This window comes from Schistocerca nitens, chromosome 8 (assembly GCF_023898315.1).
Source record: "Schistocerca nitens isolate TAMUIC-IGC-003100 chromosome 8, iqSchNite1.1, whole genome shotgun sequence".
Taxonomy (NCBI): domain Eukaryota; kingdom Metazoa; phylum Arthropoda; class Insecta; order Orthoptera; family Acrididae; genus Schistocerca; species Schistocerca nitens.
Genome location: NC_064621.1, coordinates 121,632,541 through 121,651,585, shown reverse-complemented (window position 1 = coordinate 121,651,585; position 19,045 = coordinate 121,632,541). Strand labels below are relative to the sequence as shown.

The 19,045-nt window shown below is 42.9% G+C and overlaps 1 protein-coding gene across 1 annotated transcript in view; it reads right to left on the bottom strand.

Annotated features, from left to right (window-relative positions):
* The window catches only part of LOC126198623 (46 kDa FK506-binding nuclear protein), a 66,710-nt gene that overhangs the window by 11,577 nt on the left and 36,088 nt on the right, over positions 1–19,045 (bottom strand). The window contains exon 4 of the mRNA XM_049935078.1: positions 1,500–1,607. Coding sequence (XP_049791035.1) covers positions 1,500–1,607 — 108 coding nt within the window. The remainder of the gene's footprint in view (positions 1–1,499; positions 1,608–19,045) is intronic.

Sequence of the window (19,045 nt, the reverse complement as noted above, 5' to 3'; positions counted from 1 at the left end):
CATACTCTACACCTGTGTCCTCTCCATCACTTTCATCATTACTTTCTTGCGCACTTTTGATTATTTCTTCATCTGTTGAAGTTTGGTTCGTATTACATTCCTCATTAAGCCACTTAGTAACATCTTCATCATCAATTTCTTTTCCTCCTGGAAGGTTGTGGAACATATCTGTACAAAGTAATTGATAATTCCGAATTGACTGCCTCATCACTGTCACTCACTACTGGATCCAACTTGGCATCAATGGATGGCCACAATCTTCTCCAGCTGTTCATTATGATAGCACTCTCCACTTTATCCCATGCTTCGGTTGCTTGGAAAACACCATCACTTATGTTAATTGCTTTCCACACCTTCAGCATAGCCTTGATAGTGTATTTTTCACTTTCGTTCAGCAAGGAGACGAGAAGTGAATGTCAATAATGAAGTTTGATTCCAAAATTCCCTGGTCCATGGGCTGAATTAGAGCTGTCACATAGGGTGGGAGAAAGAGTGCTTGTATACCATCAGACTTTAGAGAAACATCTGAAGGATGACTGGGAGCATTGTCAATTATAAGGATAGCTTTCACTGGAAGCTCTTTCTTCTTTAGCTCTTTTCTCACTGCTGATACAAACGTCTCATGGAACCTACAAGAGACTATTTGTCTGTCAATCCACGCTTTCTTCTGAGCGCAATACTGGACTGGTAGAGCCTTTATGTCAGTGTGTTGGAAACAAAGTGGATGCTGGGATTTTCCAAACATCATAAGCAGTAGTTGATGCCTACCATTTGCATTACAACACGCCATTAATGTTACATGCGGTTTCTGTTGCTTGTAGTCATGAGCTCCCTTCTAGTTCTTAGCAGCTACTGTTTTTGAAGGATGCATCTTTTAAGTGTCCTGTTTCATCAGTATTATACAAGGCATTAGCAGTTAAATCTTCTTCCTGTACTATCTTCCATATCTTGCTTACAAACTTATCAGCATTCTTATCTTTAGGTGACTGTCAGCTGCTGATTGCGATGTTCTTTTTTCCCAGTTTGATAGTCAACCTTCGCTCACTGCAACCAAGTTTCTACTGCCAAGTTGTTCGTGAGTACCGTTGAATATCACTATCTTTCTTTCTGATGTCATAAATAGTTGCTCATCCAAGATTGAACTCCTCAGCAATGACTTTCTGCTAAGAACTTCGATTTAACTTATCTAAAATTTCGATTTTCTGCTCGAGGTCTAGCGTAACTTGTTTCCATTTAGAAGACATGATTCCGAACTGCAAACAAAGCTACAATTTCAAATACAGTATGTAAAGTATTGTTTAACTAAGCATTGTTGCACACGATAATTCACTGTGGCATGCGTTTTTGGATCTGCGCCTGACTATTGAGAGGCCGAATTTGCACGAGTCTAGTGTTTTACTTTCTTCTGGCCAACTACTATGAAGTTTTAAAATCAACACCTTAAAAACAGTGTCCTGATAGGAGAAAACGTCACCCATAAGCTCTATGGAATTGTGTACCTTCACTTTCCATTTTGCTCTTCTTCAGTGCTGGTTTTCCTGGAGTATGCCCTACACTCTTCCGCTTTTCTTGTTTGATGGCTTTAACATCATTTTTCTGGGGGGTTTCTGCAACAGAATAACAACAGATAAAAACAGACCAAATTTAACTATTAACAATACAAGGTGACAGTTATTGAACTACGTGAAAAAATGTAAATTAGTTAACGAACTACAGTGTGCACACACTTAATTCAATATATAAACATCACTACGGCTATTCGGATTTATGTTACGATATGTTAGATATTCCTGCCATCATTGGCGATGATGTGGCGAGACAAATAGCGAAATTCTGTGTGATCTGCTGAAGTGTCTGAATAGAGGTGCTTTTGATGACCTCCTGAATGGCTATTTTCAGCTCAGTTGTGGTTTTGAGATTATTGCTGTACACCTTGTCTTAATATAGCGTCACAAAAAGGAGTCACACGTGTTCAGATCCAGAGAATATGGTGCCCTACTGAAGCCCATGCCAGTAGCCTCTGGGTGCCCCAGAGCCGGAATGCGGTCCCCAGGTCCCCAAAGTGCTCCTCCAGAACATCAAACACACTCCTGCTTCGATGGGATTGAGCTCCATATTGCATGAACAAGATTTTGTTGAAATCAGTGTAACTTTGGATAATGAGGATGAAATAATCTTCCAAAACCTTCACATACTGTTCGGTAATCACTGTGCCATTAAGGAATATCACACAGATTATTCCATGGCTGGATATTGCACACCACACAGTCACCCATTCACTGAGGGTGAAGAGACTTCTCGATAGCGAAAAGCAGATTCTCAGTCCCCCAAAAACGCCAATTTTGCTTACTGACGAAACCATCCAAATGAAAGTGGGCTTCATCGCTAAACCAAACCATGCATGCGCATACTAATTCCCATTATGTCCCGCAGCCAACCGCGCAGTTTGAACGTCCTAACGCAAACTGATCAGAAGTTGATGATTTTATTTCATGTAGATCAATAATTGTCGACTGAAGCCTTTCATTAAGCACACATTCCAAATTGAATGTATTACTCAAGGAACCTTCCCATCATCAAAAAGGAACCCCTACATTTTAATCACATCACTCCATAAACATCAGTATCAATAAGAAATGTAAATTCATACAATGTGAAGTGTAAGAACTGTCATACTCCACAGTGCATTTTCTTCCTCCACAGAGCTAATTAGCAATTCTATGTTACAGCCATTCTAAAATTGCAAGTGAGTTTCAATGGGAATCATTATCTTGATTAATTTGAAGATTATTCTCCTTTCATTCGCAGCCTTTTGTTTGGTTGACAAATTTACACAAGGTGGAAATTCTCGAGATACAACTTTTTCAACTGGACTATAATTGATTGTTCAGTTGTTTGCAGGATTAAGGGACCGAATTAAGGGATCAGGCCTCCATCCACAAAACAAGTGCATAGAGAAAATGTTGCTAACCAGAAGCAAAAGCCACTAAAATGTACCATAGTGCACAGAAAATAGTATAGACACGTCCAGACCATTTGATAATTCCCAGACTTACAAAGTAATTCCACAAAATATAAAAGAGGTGCAAATTGGGGCTTTGTAGACTAACAAAATGTCAGAAGCAGATAGGGAAGCTTTGAGGTGCAGCTGTGGTAACAGTTACCTCCTCCCATACCAAATCCTCAACCAACAAGAGACATGCATAAAATAATGATGTAATTAACAACCTTCTACTCGGATAAAGGAGGGCTCACTCCACGTAAAAAGGTCCATAATACTGAGATTGTAGCAGACAAAGAACATGAAATGTAATAGAAACATAGTAAAAGGGAAACAACATTTGCTGCCAGCAGGACAGGAACAGGTGGAGGCACAGCATGCAGCCTCTGGCATCCTTCCACCAACTGGTCTAACCCTGATCTGAGTGCTGATGCTGGAGAAAGAAAAATCATACACTAGAAGACATCCATTTGTATTTTCATAAACAGCCAACACTGAAGGTAAGGAGAGCTGAAGACACTGCACAGGTCAATTTGCTGAAAGGAGGGGACACTCCACGAGGGTGTGAGCTACTGTCCGCAAAGAATTGCCTACACATTTGGTGGGAGAGAGGGAGGTGGCTGACCAAAACAAAGCCACTGTAAGGCAGTGAACTCTCAAGAAGCTGAAGAAGAAACACCACACAATAATTATCTCCTTAATACTGCTCAGATTTTTGTTGGATGGTTGACTGGGGGTAAAGGATTAAACAATGAGGTCTTCAGTCCCTCAGTCAAGAGTTCCTTCATCCAAAAGTTGTGACATCCACCAGGAATGTGCTCACATACCTTCGCACGTAGACTGAAAATTTGCAGTGTGCACATTTATTCGAATTATGAATACAGATTAAAATAATGATTTATTATTTGTGAATAACAATGCTGCTACAATTCTTTGTCATTTATTAAAAAAATATACTTTTTGTTGCTTTTAAGTTAGTGTTTAAAACTTTTTTTTAGAAACATCTGACTGAAAAGTTTGATTTGCGGTGATCTGCCATTATTGCACACTAAAGAAAAAAAGTGTTACATATGGGAAGAAAATATTTGTGTGTGACATTCCCTGACATCTTTTTCAGGATAATGACACAGGACTTTCAAATCGAAATCGTCTTCTATAAAAACTGAGAAATCATCAATTCTGCTCTAGTTTTTTGCAAGTAATTCACTGTGATCCCACATAAGCTTCATCTCCCAAGTCATGCTCGAAATAAAATTTTTTTGCTTATGCTATAACATCATTTGAAATTCCTGACCCAATTTCTTTAACATTTCTTTGGCTATTATTGTAGCTTGTAGTTTGCTGTAAGCCTACCTTGGTCATTCACAGGAAAGCTGGTGAACTACTGGTTTTTAAATTATAGTTAACAGTAACTGCAGTTGGTGTGAGAAGGTGAAAACTCTTCGAATCACCCCCGACACTGCCTCAAAGTTACCAGTGTGCTGCAATGTTATGAACTTACACACTCAAACCTGAGTCTCTCTTCTCAAACAATGGAAAATCCAGGATGGAATGTAACAATATTATGAGAAGAAAAGTCGCTACTCACCATATAGCGGAGATGCTGAGTCGCGATAGGCGCAACAGAAAAACTTTCACAATTGAAGCTTTTGGCCATTGGCCTTTGCCAAACACACACACACACACACACACACACACACACACACACACACACACAACTCTCATGCAACTGCAGTCTCAGGCAATGCATCTCCACGATATGGTGAGTAGCCAGTTTCCTTCTCATAATATCACTCTCTCTCCTAGACTTTTTCAATCTCTAAGTTCTATGTAGCTGCATAGACAAATTTAACATTGAAAAACTATTCTATCTTTTAATGGCAAGCTTACTCAGAGTCAATTCTAAAAGATTTTTGAATGACCATGTTAAGCAATATCCCAGGAATGTTTTAGGCGATTTTACATTAAAAGTTTGACAGTCATTACTAACCATGGAGTTCTTGCATGGTTCACCCAATCTGTAACACTACAAAAACAAAGTGTGTAATTATACTAAGGAGACACCCACATCCACTAACGTTAGTAATCTAAGATGCTGCATATTAAGATTTTCTGTCACCTGCATTCTCATCTTTACATTAAGTATTTGCACATGTTTGTACAGGGTGCGAGGGAAGCACTGGCAGAGGCAGAAATAGATGAATTGGGCTGCATTGGTAGCGTAATTTCTAAGGCCGTCAGCCAGTATTTTCATGCTGCATTTGTTACACTGTAAAGTAAGTAAAGCTGCACTGAACTGGAAGGTTGCGCTGAACACTACAGTGCTTTACTAGGCATGATGACAACCCCTGACGTCCAACTCTGAACTGACATACAGCAAGTACTCCAACGAAGTGCCCCTTGACTTGGCATTTTTGCCATTGTTAGAGGTGAAAGAAGTGATAAATAATCTTAGGAGAGCAACAGAGAATCTTATCACAAAACCTTTAACTGTTTAATCTGGAACTTTTTTAGTCAATTGAAAAGTTTATCACACAAACTGGACAGAGCCAAGGGAAAATGCTAGTTATAGAATTCAATAGAAGCAAACACACAAAACACAGTGGCATTCTATATTATTCATTATTTTAGTTACAAATAATTTACTTGCAAATAAATTTGTTTGAAAGACCCACTTATTTGAATAATTATGCAGCTAGATATTTATCCAAATAATGCCAATCGCTCCTTACTACTTCTCCTTTGCCCTTCCTTCTCCTCTTCATTATCAATTGCTGTTTAATATTAACAGCTGTAACAAGTAATGTTAGTTTGCTTGCTTGATTTACTTGAGAGAACTTACAGTGTAGCTCAATTGAAATTTTTTTGTTAATTATAAAGAACAGACAACAATAGTCAGTTGTTAGCCTCATCAACAGATATAACAACAACATTGCGATTTTAACTGGACATTGAATGTATTATTTCATCAGGTTTCATTTTCATGTAAATTTGGAGTTCCACTCAATATTAGATTATAACTTTACATTTCGTCATACATAATCATATTAAGTCGCTGTGTTTAATACTTTATAAATCTCAGGCCCACAGCTTTCAGTTCCTCCACAGAAAACACGGAAAATCTATAGCTGCTAAGAAATTCAAATTCTAAATGGATTCCAACACTTGCCAGGGCTATTAGTGCCACTGCATTGCAATAAATTCCACATTTCTTCAGTCGCATGGTCGGGCAACATGTCCATTGCCCCACACTCACTCAGTGAGAGCACACCATACGATAATACATAGTGATGAAACTACCAGCAACATGCTTCTGCATCGTGTGCAAGCGAGTGATGGGTAGTGATTCCACCTGTGAATGCAATGGTCTATCTTCCACAGCCATCCCACCCCCATTTCATCACAAGTAAAGCATTGATGAGGAGGCAGCACCCACTAATCAATGGACTGCTGCTCCTGATATGGGAAACAGGCTGCAGCAGAAAAAGACGCAAACCACCTAAAAGCACTTAATACAGAAGAAAGGAAGGAATGAAGGAAGATTGAGACAGCAGGCCAAGCAAATAGGGTAAAGAGTCACCCTGACCTAGTATGTGGCAAGAAACAGTTCCAACTCCCAACAAACCCAGCCAAAAGGTAGTTAAAATTTAATATATTGAGTATAAAAACCAATAGGAAAATAATTGGGAAGGCTATGCCTTGCATGGGGAGCCAGCATTCCACCAGAATACGAGCAAATGTCTACGGCTCTGCACCTACAATGTGGGTGTGCTTGTTACAAAAAATAAAACTATGGGTCAGTCCAGTATGATCAAATGACCAATAAAGAATCAACATGTGGGGCATTCCTTCTGGGAGGAACACTGGGACGAGTGCCATACAGCAATAGTTTCCTTGATAGTGCAGAGTTTATAAGAGGCAGCAGTACCCGCCCAATGTTTCATCTCCAAGTGAGCAGAGGCCTTAGTTTCACCTGCAAATCCACCCTGGGATCATCAAAGTGAAGGGGTAATCTTCTCTCTATCTAAATGGTCAGCTAGTTCATTCCCTGGGTATCCACACAACTTGGGCCCAGAGAAAAACACAGCAGGCAGTACGATTAAGTTCACAGAGAAGATCTTGAATAGCAGGTATCACAGGGTGATAAGATAAACATCGGTCAACGGCCTGGAGACTGCTCAGAGTCACTACAAGTTAAAACACGACTGAGGGAGGCCTTTCATAAAATTGTGGGCTATATCAATGGCCAAGGGCTCTGTCAAAAAAGTACATGTTCCTAGAAACTAATGGTGTTCCGACAGATGAGTCGGAAACTTATAACCTGTCCTACCCATAATTTTAGAGCAATCTGTGTCAGAGACAGTAGTATCCTGAAATTAAACTGAAAGGAACAGACATCAAAAGGTCATGGGGGCAGACAGACTTTAGGTCCTTGAAATAGATTGGTCCTAACTCGTGACTTAGGTACCACCCAATGCAAGAAAAGGGAGGGGGGGGGGGGATGGAACATGAAGCATATACTAAGGAAGATGGGCAGGTCATACCAGAGAGCTGTAAGGCACATTCCAAATGGTAGTCCCACCCAAGGGCAGGTGGTAGGTAGTCAACACTCCTTGTATGCAATAATAACAATAGGATATGTTGGTTTATCAGCACACTGTCACATGGTAATTTCATAGGTAGGTTGGTTTAAAGGTGGGAGAAGGGCTCAAACTACAAGGTCATCGGTACCTTGTTCCTAATGAAACAGTGCCACAAGTTTGAGAATAAAACGAACGAAACATGTAACACAAAATCGAAAGAAAGGAAAAGCCACAAGAACAAAGGGAAGGCAACGAACACTAAAAGGAACAAAAGAGGACAAGAAAACAGATATGCTAGAAAAAGAAGAGAGTAAAACATGAAAGCAGATTACAGTGGCTGGCCAACCATGAGATAAAAAGGGAAAGCCAGCCACTCTGCAACACATTAAAACCTCCACCCCAAAAGCACTAGGGTGGAAGACAGAGAGGGACAAAGGACATGCACTTAAACTTTCATGTTGTTGTTGTGGTCTTCAGTCCTGAGACTGGTTTGATGCAGCTCTCCATGCTACTCTATCCTGTGCAAGCTTCTTCATCTCCCAGTACCTACTGCAACCTACATCCTTCTGAATCTGCTTAGTGTATTCATCTCTTGGTCTCCCTCTACGATTTTTACCCTCCACGCTGCCCTCCAATGCTAAATTTGTGATCCCTTGATGCCTCAAAACATGCCCTACCAACCGATCCCTTCTTCTAGTCAAGTTGTGCCACAAACTTCTCTTCTCCCCAATCCTATTCAATACCTCCTCATTAGTTACGTGATCTACCCACCTTATCTTCAGCATTCTTCTGTAGCACCACATTTCGAAAGCTTCTATTCTCTTCTTGTCCAAACTAGTTATCGTCCATGTTTCACTTCCATACATGGCTACACTCCATACAAATACTTTCAGAAACGACTTCCTGACACTTAAATCTATACTCGACGTTAACAAATTTCTCTTCTTCAGAAACGATTTCCTTGCCATTGCCAGTCTACTTTTATATCCTCTCTACTTCGACCATCATCAGTTATTTTACTCCCTAAATAGCAAAACTCCTTTACTACTTTAAGTGTCTCATTTCCTAATCTAATTCCCTCAGCATCACCCGATTTAATTTGACTACATTCCATTATCCTCGTTTTGCTTTTGTTGATGTTCATCTTATATCCTCCTTTCAAGACACTGTCCATTCCGTTCAACTGCTCTTCCAAGTCCTTTGCTGTCTCTGACAGAATTACAATGTCATCGGCGAACCTCAAAGTTTTCATTTCTTCTCCATGAATTTTAATACCTACTCCGAATTTTTCTTTTGTTTCCTTTACTGCTTGCTCAATATACAGATTGAATAACATCGGGGAGAGGCTACAACCCTGTCTCACTCCTTTCCCAACCACTGCTTCCCTTTCATGCCCCTCGACTCGTATAACTGCCATCTGATTTCTGTACAAATTGTAAATAGCCTTTTGCTCCCTGTATTTTATACCTGCCACCTTCACCTTCAGAATTTGAAAGAGAGTATTCCAGTTAACATTGTCAAAAGCTTTCTCTAAGTCTACAAATGCTAGAAACGTAGGTTTGCCTTTTCTTAATCTTTCTTCTAAGATAAGTCGTAAGGTTAGTATTGCCTCACGTGTTCCAACATTTCTACGGAATCCAAACTGATCTTCCCCGAGGTCCGCTTCTACCAGTTTTTCCATTCGTCTGTAAAGAATTCGCGTTAGTATTTTGCAGCTGTGACTTATTAAACTGATAGTTCGGTAATTTTCACATCTGTCAACACCTGCTTTCTTTGGGATTGGAATTATTATATTCTTCTTGAAGTCTGAGGGTATTTCGCCTGTCTCATACATCTTGCTCACCAGATGGTAGAGTTTTGTCATGACTGGCTCTCCCAAGGCCATCAGTAGTTCTAATGGAATGTTGTCTACTCCCAGGGCCTTGTTTCGGCTCAGGTCTTTCAGTGCTCTGTCAAACTCTTCACGCAGTATCTTATCTCCCATTTCGTCTTCATCTACATCCTCTTCCATTTCCATAATATTGTCCTCAAGTACATCGCCCTTGTATAAACCCTCTATATACTCCTTCCACCTTTCTGCCTTCCCTTCTTTGCTTAGAACTGGGTTGCCATCTGAGCTCTTGATATTCATACAAGTGGTTCTCTTCTCTCCAAAGGTCTCTTTAATTTTCCTGTAGGCAGTATCTATCTTACCCCTAGTGAGACAAGCCTCTACATCCTTACATTTGTCCTCTAGCCATCCCTGCTTAGCCATTTTGCACTTCCTGTCAATCTCATTTTTGAGACGTTTGTATTCCTTTTTGCCTGCTTCATTTACTGCATTTTTATATTTTCTCCTTTCATCAATTAAATTAAATATTTATTCTGTTACCCAAGGATTTCTACTAGCCCTCGTCTTTTTACCTATTTGATCCTCTGCTGCCTTTACTACTTCATCCCTCAAAGCTACCCATTCTTCTTCTACTGTGTTTCTTTCCCCCATTCCTGTCAATTGTTCCCTTATGCTCTCCCTGAAACTCTCTACAACCTCTGGTTCTTTCAGTTTATCCAGGTCCCATCTCCTTAGATTCCCACCTTTTTGCAGTTTCTTCAGTTTCAATCTGCAGTTCATAACCAATAGATTGTGGTCAGAATCTACATCTGCCCCTGGAGAAGTATAAAACCCACTCTCACCGGTAAAATGGAGAACTAAAGCTGCTGTGGAGGCATTAGTGCCCAACACTGGTGCTGGGAAAGTTAAAAGTCTGCCGCAGAGAGGCTAAAAGTGGGCAGTCCAGCAAGAGGTGGACGACTATCATTTGGGAGCCACAGTGACACTGAGGTGGGTCCTCGCGACGGAGTAGGTATCCGTGCGTTAGCCACATATGGCCAATGCTAGCCGGCAGAGGGCAACTGATTCCCTGTGAGAGCCCCGCATGGAAGACTTCCACACATTCATAATCTCCTTAATGATACGCAGTTTGTTGTGCTGTTATGAAATTCCATCTCCCAAAGCCGGAAAACTCTGAGGTGTAAGACAGAATGCAGGTCAGCTTCGGAGATGCCTATCTCCAGAAGAGGTTTCCGCGTGGCGTCTTTGGCCAGCCTGTTTGTGTTGGCAAGTTCATTGCCGGGGATTCCGACGTGTCCTGGGGTCCACACAAACACCACGGACCAGCAGGACTGTTCCAGGGCATAGATGGACTCCTGAATGAACGCTACCAGAGGGTGGCAAGGGTAGCACTGGTCGATAGCTTGAAGGCTGCTCAATGAGTCAGTACACAGGAGAAATGACTCGCCAGGGATGAGCGGATGTACTCAAGAGCATGAGCTATGGCCGCCAGCTCTGCAGTGAAAAGACTGCAGCCAACTGGCAAGGAGTGCTGCTCAAAATGTCCTCCATGAACAATGCGAAGCCTACGTGACCATCAACCATTGAACCATCAGTGTAAACCACTTCAGAGCCCCAGAACACGTCAAGAATCGAGAGGAATCAATAGCAGAGAGCGACGGGTTTAACGGAGTCCTTAGGGCCATGCAAAAGGTCCAACGAAGCTGCAGCCGAGGTGTACACCATGCAGGTGTATGTGAACGTGCTGCAAGCAGAGATGGTAAAGGGAAAGACTCCAGTTCAGAGATAAAGGACCATACGCGAACCGCAATCATTAGCCCCGATCTGGTCCGCTGATGCGGGAGATGGACTGCCACGGGCAGGAAACGGAGACGGTTATTCGGATACGCAGGGGAACTATGAATGTGTGCTGCGTAACGTGTAAGCAGTTGTGCAATCTGTAGTGGAGGGACACCAGCCTCCACCAGTACGCTGGTCACTGGACTCATCCTAAAAGTCCGTTGCCAAACCGGACCACAAACCACACTCCCACAGTCAATTTGTGATTGGACAACGGCTCTGTAGAGCTGCAGTAGCGTGCAGTGATCTGCACCCCAATTGGTGTTGCTCAGGCAACGGAGGGCATTGAGGTGCTGTCAGTACTTCTGCTTAAGCTGACGAAGACGAGGGAGCGAAGTCAATCCAGTGTCAAAAACCAGTCCTAGGAATGTGTGTTTCTCCACTACAGAGAGTGGATCGTCATTAACCATTTTAGTGCCAGAAACGATCTGATCGTGACGCCCTTCTCGTTCATTTTTTCTGCGCTTGAAGGCAAAGTTGTTAGTATTTCCTAGCCAAGATGTAGAAGGAAGGTCGAAGGCACAGCATACAGATCCTCTTTTCTATTGTCAGTGCGATATTTCGAGTAAAATAAACTTCTCTGGTGTTGTATATTTACTGAGTATTTCGCGGCAGCATGGCGTCGCCAAGTAAGAAGTTGCAGTTTGATACGAGTGATTTAGACAATAATATGATAAGCAGTGAAAGCGAAGATGAATTTACAGGATTTGCAGAAAGTGAATCGGAGTATAAGATGTCTGGTGGAGAAGAGGACTCGTCGTTTTCTTCTTCAAGAAATGATTGTGCGTCAGCAAATGACGACGACGACTATCAAACACAACTGAATTGCAGTGCAAATACTTTTGTTGAAATAATGGATGAGGCATCGGATAATCCGCCCCCTCCAAGCTTTGTGTATGCAGAACTACCAGGCCCTAAACACGTACCACCAAACGCCACATCAATTTATTTTTTCATTTTTTTTTTCCGCACCAGCTTCTTACTATTATGGTGACAGACTAACAGATACGCTCGCCAGGTGATCCAGTCAACGCATTTATCACCAAATTTGAGAATCAAACAGTGGCAACTAACAACTGTAGCAGAAATAAGAGCTTTTATAGCAGTGATTTTGAATATGGGACTGATAAAAAACCGATTTTTAGTTATTGATCAACTGAGGCAAACCTTCTGACACCGTGGTTTTCACAAATGTTTTCATGCAACAGGTTTCAGTTGTTGCTGCGGTTCTTACATTTTGTAGACAATTCGAAACTTCACCCTCCTGGTCACCCATTATATGATCCAACAGCCAAGTTTCAAGTGTTGGTGGATATTTCCAACAATGTTTTCCGTCACTACTACACTCCACACCAGCAACTGAGTGTTGATGAAAGTCTTGTTGGGACAAAGGCGCACTCACAGCTAATCCAGTGCCTCTCCAATAAACATCACAGACAGGGAGTCAAATTTTTGATGCTATGTGATTCAGTAGTAAATTACTGCCTAGGGTTTTATGCATACCGTGGTGCAAAAACTGATGATGACAAAAACGAAATAAAAGAGAATGGCCTGGGATATGTAGTCATCATGAAACTACTGGCTCTTGGGAGCTACATGCTTTAGGTTACCATGTGTTTTGCGATAACTTTTTTACACCTATTCCTCTGGCAGAAAAGCTGTTTTCAGTCAGCACTTATTTAACGGGAACAATTAGAAGAAACAGAAAATTCCTGCCACGTGGTCTTCTGTCGAATTATGCTGTAGGTCAGTTAAAGTTTTTCAAGAAATCTTTTATACTTCTCTGTGGCTTCAGGCAGAAGAAATCACAGAAACCCAGTCCTCCTTGTGAGTACATCATCCTCTGCTACATCATCAGAAAAGACAATTCGCAACAGACAGTCGGTCAAGAAACCAGATGATTTTTTAATATAATAAGTATATGGGTGGCACTGACTCATTTGATATGATGGCATACTGCTATTTAGATGAGAGGAGGACTGTCAAGATGTGGAAGAAGGTGGTGTTCAGCGTAATTGCCAGGATGTTGATGAATGCATATGTTCTGTATAAGGAAAGCCTAAACCCCAACAACAAACCATTGACACGGCTGAAGTTTAACAGCACAGTCATTTGCAAACTTTCTAAACAATGGTTTCAGGCAAGGACTGCAACCACAAGTGCAATAGATATAAATGTACCTGCTCCAACAGTATACGGTGTAGAGACTCTTCCGGGGAGAAAGGAACGCTACTGTAGTGTTTGTTCTACGAAGGATAAGACGCGGCGTTCACGAACAGTATATGTTTGTTGCAAGAAAGGACTGCATCCTTCATGTGTTGGTCAGCATGTGTGCATGTAGTTGTCATAACTGCAACCTCACATTTGTCAGTGATTTATGACTGAAGAAATGGCAACATGTTCAGAGCAAAACATTTTTTTATGTTCTTTTTGATTTTTTTCCTAGTACAATAAAATTTTTTTTATTCCTTTATGATGTTTTTGTTAAGGAAACTACAAAGATTCCATATATACCTGAAATTTTTGAGTATATCATCATTTGATGAGTCTCAGAGTAAACTGAAATCAAAGTTTTAATTTTTTTTCGATAAACCCATCCATGAAAATAATTTTTTTATCTGAAAATATGCTCTTTGACAATGTGTAGTGCACATATTACTGTAGCCAGCAGCATTCCCTAAGAATTAAAAAAATTACATTCCTTTATGCATTAGTTTAGATTTTATTGCAAGTATGGCAGAGGTCTGTATTTTACTGTAAAATCTCATGGCACTATTAACATGATCTTTTGAGGAAACGTCTGGCACTAAAAGGGTTAAGGTAAAGTGTGGGTTCCAGACGAATGGTACGACACTGACAGAAGAGCATGACACACGACTTTGCGGCTCAAAACTGGAAGCTGTGGGCTAGAGCCCATGACTGCACCTTGTGGATGGCTCCCTGGAGGCTCCCCTCAGCAACAACAGTACTGGAGCAGCAGTATGAAATGCAGAAGTCATCTGCATACAGAGGTGAGATGGAGGGCCCGACTGCTGCTGCTAGACCGTTAATGGCCACTAAAAATAGAGACACTCAATACAGAGCCCTGCGGGACTCCATTCTCCTGGATATGGATGGAACTATGGGAGTCACCAACTTGGACGTGGAAAATACGGAGCGGCAGGAAGTTTTGGGTAAAAATCGAGGGTGGTCCCCGGAGACCCCACTCATACAATGTGGCAAGGATATGATGTTGCCAATTTGTGTCTTATCCTTTACGTAAGTCAAAAAAAGATGGCAATCAAGTGTTGCCATCTAGAAAACGCTGTTCAGATGGCAGACTCGATGGTCACAAAATTATCAGTGGTAGAGCGACCCTGGTGAAAGTCGCCCTGACATGGATCCGGTATGCCGTGTGACTCCAGGACCCAGTCCAACCGCTAACATACCATGCGTTCCAGCAGCTTACAAAGAACGTTGGTGAGGCTGATTGGCCAATAGCTATCCACATCAAGCGCGTTTTTACAGAGTTTGAGCACCAGAATGATGTTGCTCTTCTGCCATTGCGATGGAAAGACGCCATCCGGCCAGATCCGGTTGAAGATGACGAGAAGGTACTAAGTTGAGAGATGTTTTATTATCTGGCTGTGGATGCGATCAGGCCCAGGAGCTGTGTACACTGCAATTGTGTTTGCGTCAGTACATAACTCGCCATTTATGGTAACACCAAGGACAGCTGTTGGGGCCTGGTACCCGAAAAGACGTTTGATCTTTGCCCAGACTTGGGAAGGTAACGTGTGGCACCTAATGGTGGAGACATATCTCTCCCAACACTCCTCCTTCCGTTGTTTTATAAGGTAGCGAGCACGGGCACGGAGCCGTTTAAAGGTTATGAGGTGCTCCAGGGAAGGATGCCACTTATGCCGCTGTAGAGCTCACCAACGCTGCTTAATTGTTTCAGCGACTTCCGGTGACCACCAAGGGACTGTCTTATGCCTTGGGCACCCTAAAGAGAGGGATCGCATTTTCTGCAGCAGAAACAACTGTGCTAGTCACCTGCTCAACCATCACATCGATGTTACCCTGTGGGGGAGATTCAGCGGTGACAGCAGAGGTGAAAGGTCCCCAGTCCGCCTTGTTGAAAGCCCATCTGGGCAGACGTCCGTGTGCTTGATGCTGGGGCAGTGACAGGAAGATGGGGAAGTGGTCACTACCACACAGGTCGTCATGTGCTCTCCAGTGGATAGATGGGAGAAGTCCTGGGCTGCAAACCGATAAATCAATGGCCGAGTGACTACCATGAGTCACACTGAAATGTGTGGGGGCCCTAGTATTTAAGACGCAGAGTCAGTAAAGTTTCGACATCTCTGCCTTGGCCAGTAAGCATGGTACCACCCCACAAGGGGTAATGGGCATTAAAATCTCCCAAAAGTAGGAAAGGTTTAGGGAGTTGATCAATCAGAGCAGCTAATACAATCAGGGGTACTGCACCATCTGGAGGAAAATATACATAGCAGACAGTTATTTCCTGTGTCATCCTTATTCTGACAGCCACAGCTTCAAGAGGGGTTTTAAGGGACACATGTTCACTACACACCGAGTTTAGGACAAACACAAACTCCATCTGACAATTATAGTCGCTACAATTCCTGTAATATCCCTTATAGCTGCGGAGGGCAGGGGTTCACATTGCTGGGAACCAGGTTTCCTGGAGGGCAATGCAGATAGCAGGTGTAAAGCTTAACAGTTGCCGCAGCTCAGCCAGGCGGTGGAAAAAACCGCCGCAATTCCACTGGAGGATTATATCATGAGACTGGGAAGGCATGGAACATTCAATGAGGCAGTTTACACCTCAGAGTCACCCGCTGCCACCGATTTATTGCCTGAGCAGTCTATATCCATTGTGTCTGAGGGTATGGCGAGATCTAGGATGCCAGCGGACGCCAAAATCTCCACCCCATCCTCAGACACAGAGCTTGTAGGTAGCAGTGGTGTGGGTGCCACTGCAATTTCCTTGGTCTTAGGGATTTTCTTTTTGGATTTCTCTCACTGCTCCTTGGGTTTCTCTGGCTGGGAGGACTTCACAGGCTCAGTCTCTGGGACTGAGGAGAGCATGAAACCGTACGACCAGCTGCTTTTCGGCTGTTCAGCCACTGGCGGGTGTCGTCTTTCTCACGAGAAGAAACCTGGGAAGGGAGTGACCCAAGGGACCTCTTCCTAGCGAGAGAAGCTGAAGAAGACCTACGCTTCTCTGGCTTAGAAGTGGGGATGGATGTCCCCAATGGTTGATGGGGTGTTGCTCCCGAAGTAGGTGGTGCAGGAGCAACAGGGAGGGAAATGCCCCCACCATCAAGAGGGCAGGTGTAGTCTTCCAGCTCCGAGAGGTGACCTGGGCTGATGGAGCTGATGGTGCTGCAACTGTTGTAGCAGCAGTGTAAGACGATGTCATACGTACAGGATGCAAGAGTTCAAAATTTCTCTTAGCCTCAGTGTAGGTCAGTCTGCCCAGGGTCTTTTACTCCACTATTTTCCTTTCTTTCTAGAGAATCCTGCAGTCAGGCAAGCAAGGCGAATGGTGCTCTCCACAGCTGACACAGATGGGAGACGGGGAACATGGAGTATTGGGATGTGATGGGTGTCCGCAATCTCAGCATGTGACACTGGAAGTACAGCAGGAAGACATATGGCCGAACTTCCAGCACTTAAAAGCACCGCATCGGGGGAGGGATATAGGGCTTTACATCACACCAGCAGACCATCACCTTGACCTTCTTGGTCAATGTATCACCCTCAAAGGCCAAGATGAAGGCACCGGTGGCAACCTGATTATCCTTCGGACCCCGTGGACACGCCGGACAAAATGTACACCTAGCCACTCTAAATTGGTGCACAGCTCATCGTCAGACTGCAAATGGAGGTCTCTATGAAATATGATACCCTAGACCATATTTAAGCTCTTATGGAGCATGATGGTTACAGAACCATCCCCCAGCTTGTCACAAGCAAGTCCCATGACTGGGCACAGGATGCTGTTTTGATCAAGACTGACCCAGATCTCACTTTGGACAAGCCCTGAACCTCCCTGAACATTTCCTCTAAATGCTCAACAAAAAACTGTGGCTTCATTGTCATGAAAGATTCCCCATCAGCTCTCGAACATGCAAGGTACCGGGGAAGATCCGCTGCCATCCTTAGCCTGACATTCCTCCCATGGAGTGGCCAGGGAGGGGAACGATTTGGGGTCTTACTTCTGTGCACTGAATTGAGCTCGAGATCGCTTAGAGACTGCTGGTGTTTCACCACCAGCAAGAGATGGACTATGCTTCATCGCATGTCATCCGCCATGATGGCACCCACTTTGACCAGGAGCCAGCCCCATGGGGGAGCAAAGGCCAGTGGGAGCAAAGGCCATCTGGCAGGATGGCCTTTGCCAGGAGTCCCGATGCCCCAGGGGGATGGGCATCTACCTCTTGGCATATGTGGGGAGTTAATGGCTCAAGCATCAGCAGAGTGATTCCTGTGTAGTCAGGGGACTACAACCAACAGGGTACATGGCGGCCCCAACACAATGGACTGGCTACCGTGCTGGATATCAGGTGCAAAGAAGTCCATGGTCATCATCGACGCAGAAATTGACACTGCATAGTGCATGTGCGAAAACGCACCCAGGAAGGTGTCCTCGCCCAATAGCTGGAGAATGGACAGGACTGCAATGCGCAATGAGAAAGTGGGCTAAAGATCTCAATGCGCGATGGACACGATGCGCCTTGTAAGGCGCCCTTCCCCAATTGGCTCGCTCTTTGGGAAAATTTTGAAGAATGGAGATAAAACCCTACAGGGGACCGTCACATAAAGGCTGAAACGTGTGAAACTCCGTTTAGTCACCTCGTACGACAGGCAGGAATACCTCGGGCCTATTCTAACCCAGGACCCACAGGTGGGAATTTCATAGGAGACCAAAAGTTGGGACTATCTGAACTGGAAGGGAAGAGATTACAGGGCTAATCCAGAAGGTGCTAGCAGCCAGTTAAACTCCACAATAGTGGACTGGGTTTAACGAGTTCAAAGTTGAAGGCACCACAAAGCCATAAACCTGCTAACTACAGACCAAGGGGGCCTGGACCAGAGACTGGTATATACGAAGCAGAGTGGCATGATCTGCATCCCAAGAGGTGCTGGTAATGAAGCACCTAACTTATCATACCGAGATAGTATATTTTGAAATCTTTTTTCTCTTGAAATTTTAAACATTTTATTGGCTGTGATTCAGCAACCATATGGTATTTAATTACAGAAACTTATGTACAGCCACTTTGGTTGCACAAAAGTTTGTCAATTGACCATGGTTTCGACAGCACTAGGGTAATCTTCAGAACAGAAGTTACATGGACTACACGTAATCATACCACAGTTTACAGCATCTGAGCAAAAGTGCTCTCGTCAAACAGAAATGTCATAGGAATAAAAATTACAATGTAAAAATGAAAAGGTACTTCTATTGCATTCTACTTACGGCAATATATGTAATTGTAGTTGAAATATACAAGACAAAGTTTCTAATTCAAATAAAACCTTTGGTCATTAACATTGAAGTAATAATTTTCATTATTCAGGGGACTTTAGCGGAACTAGAAAACTATAGTGCATAATGCATTTAAGCTTCAATCTGCCAGGTTAATTAATTGAGACGCTATAAACTAATTTTTCTTATGGTGCGAAGTTGAGCCCACATTTTGTGATAATTTTCAGAGATTAAATTCAACTTTTGCTTATGATAATATTTCATAGCACATAGCATCAGACAAAACAAGC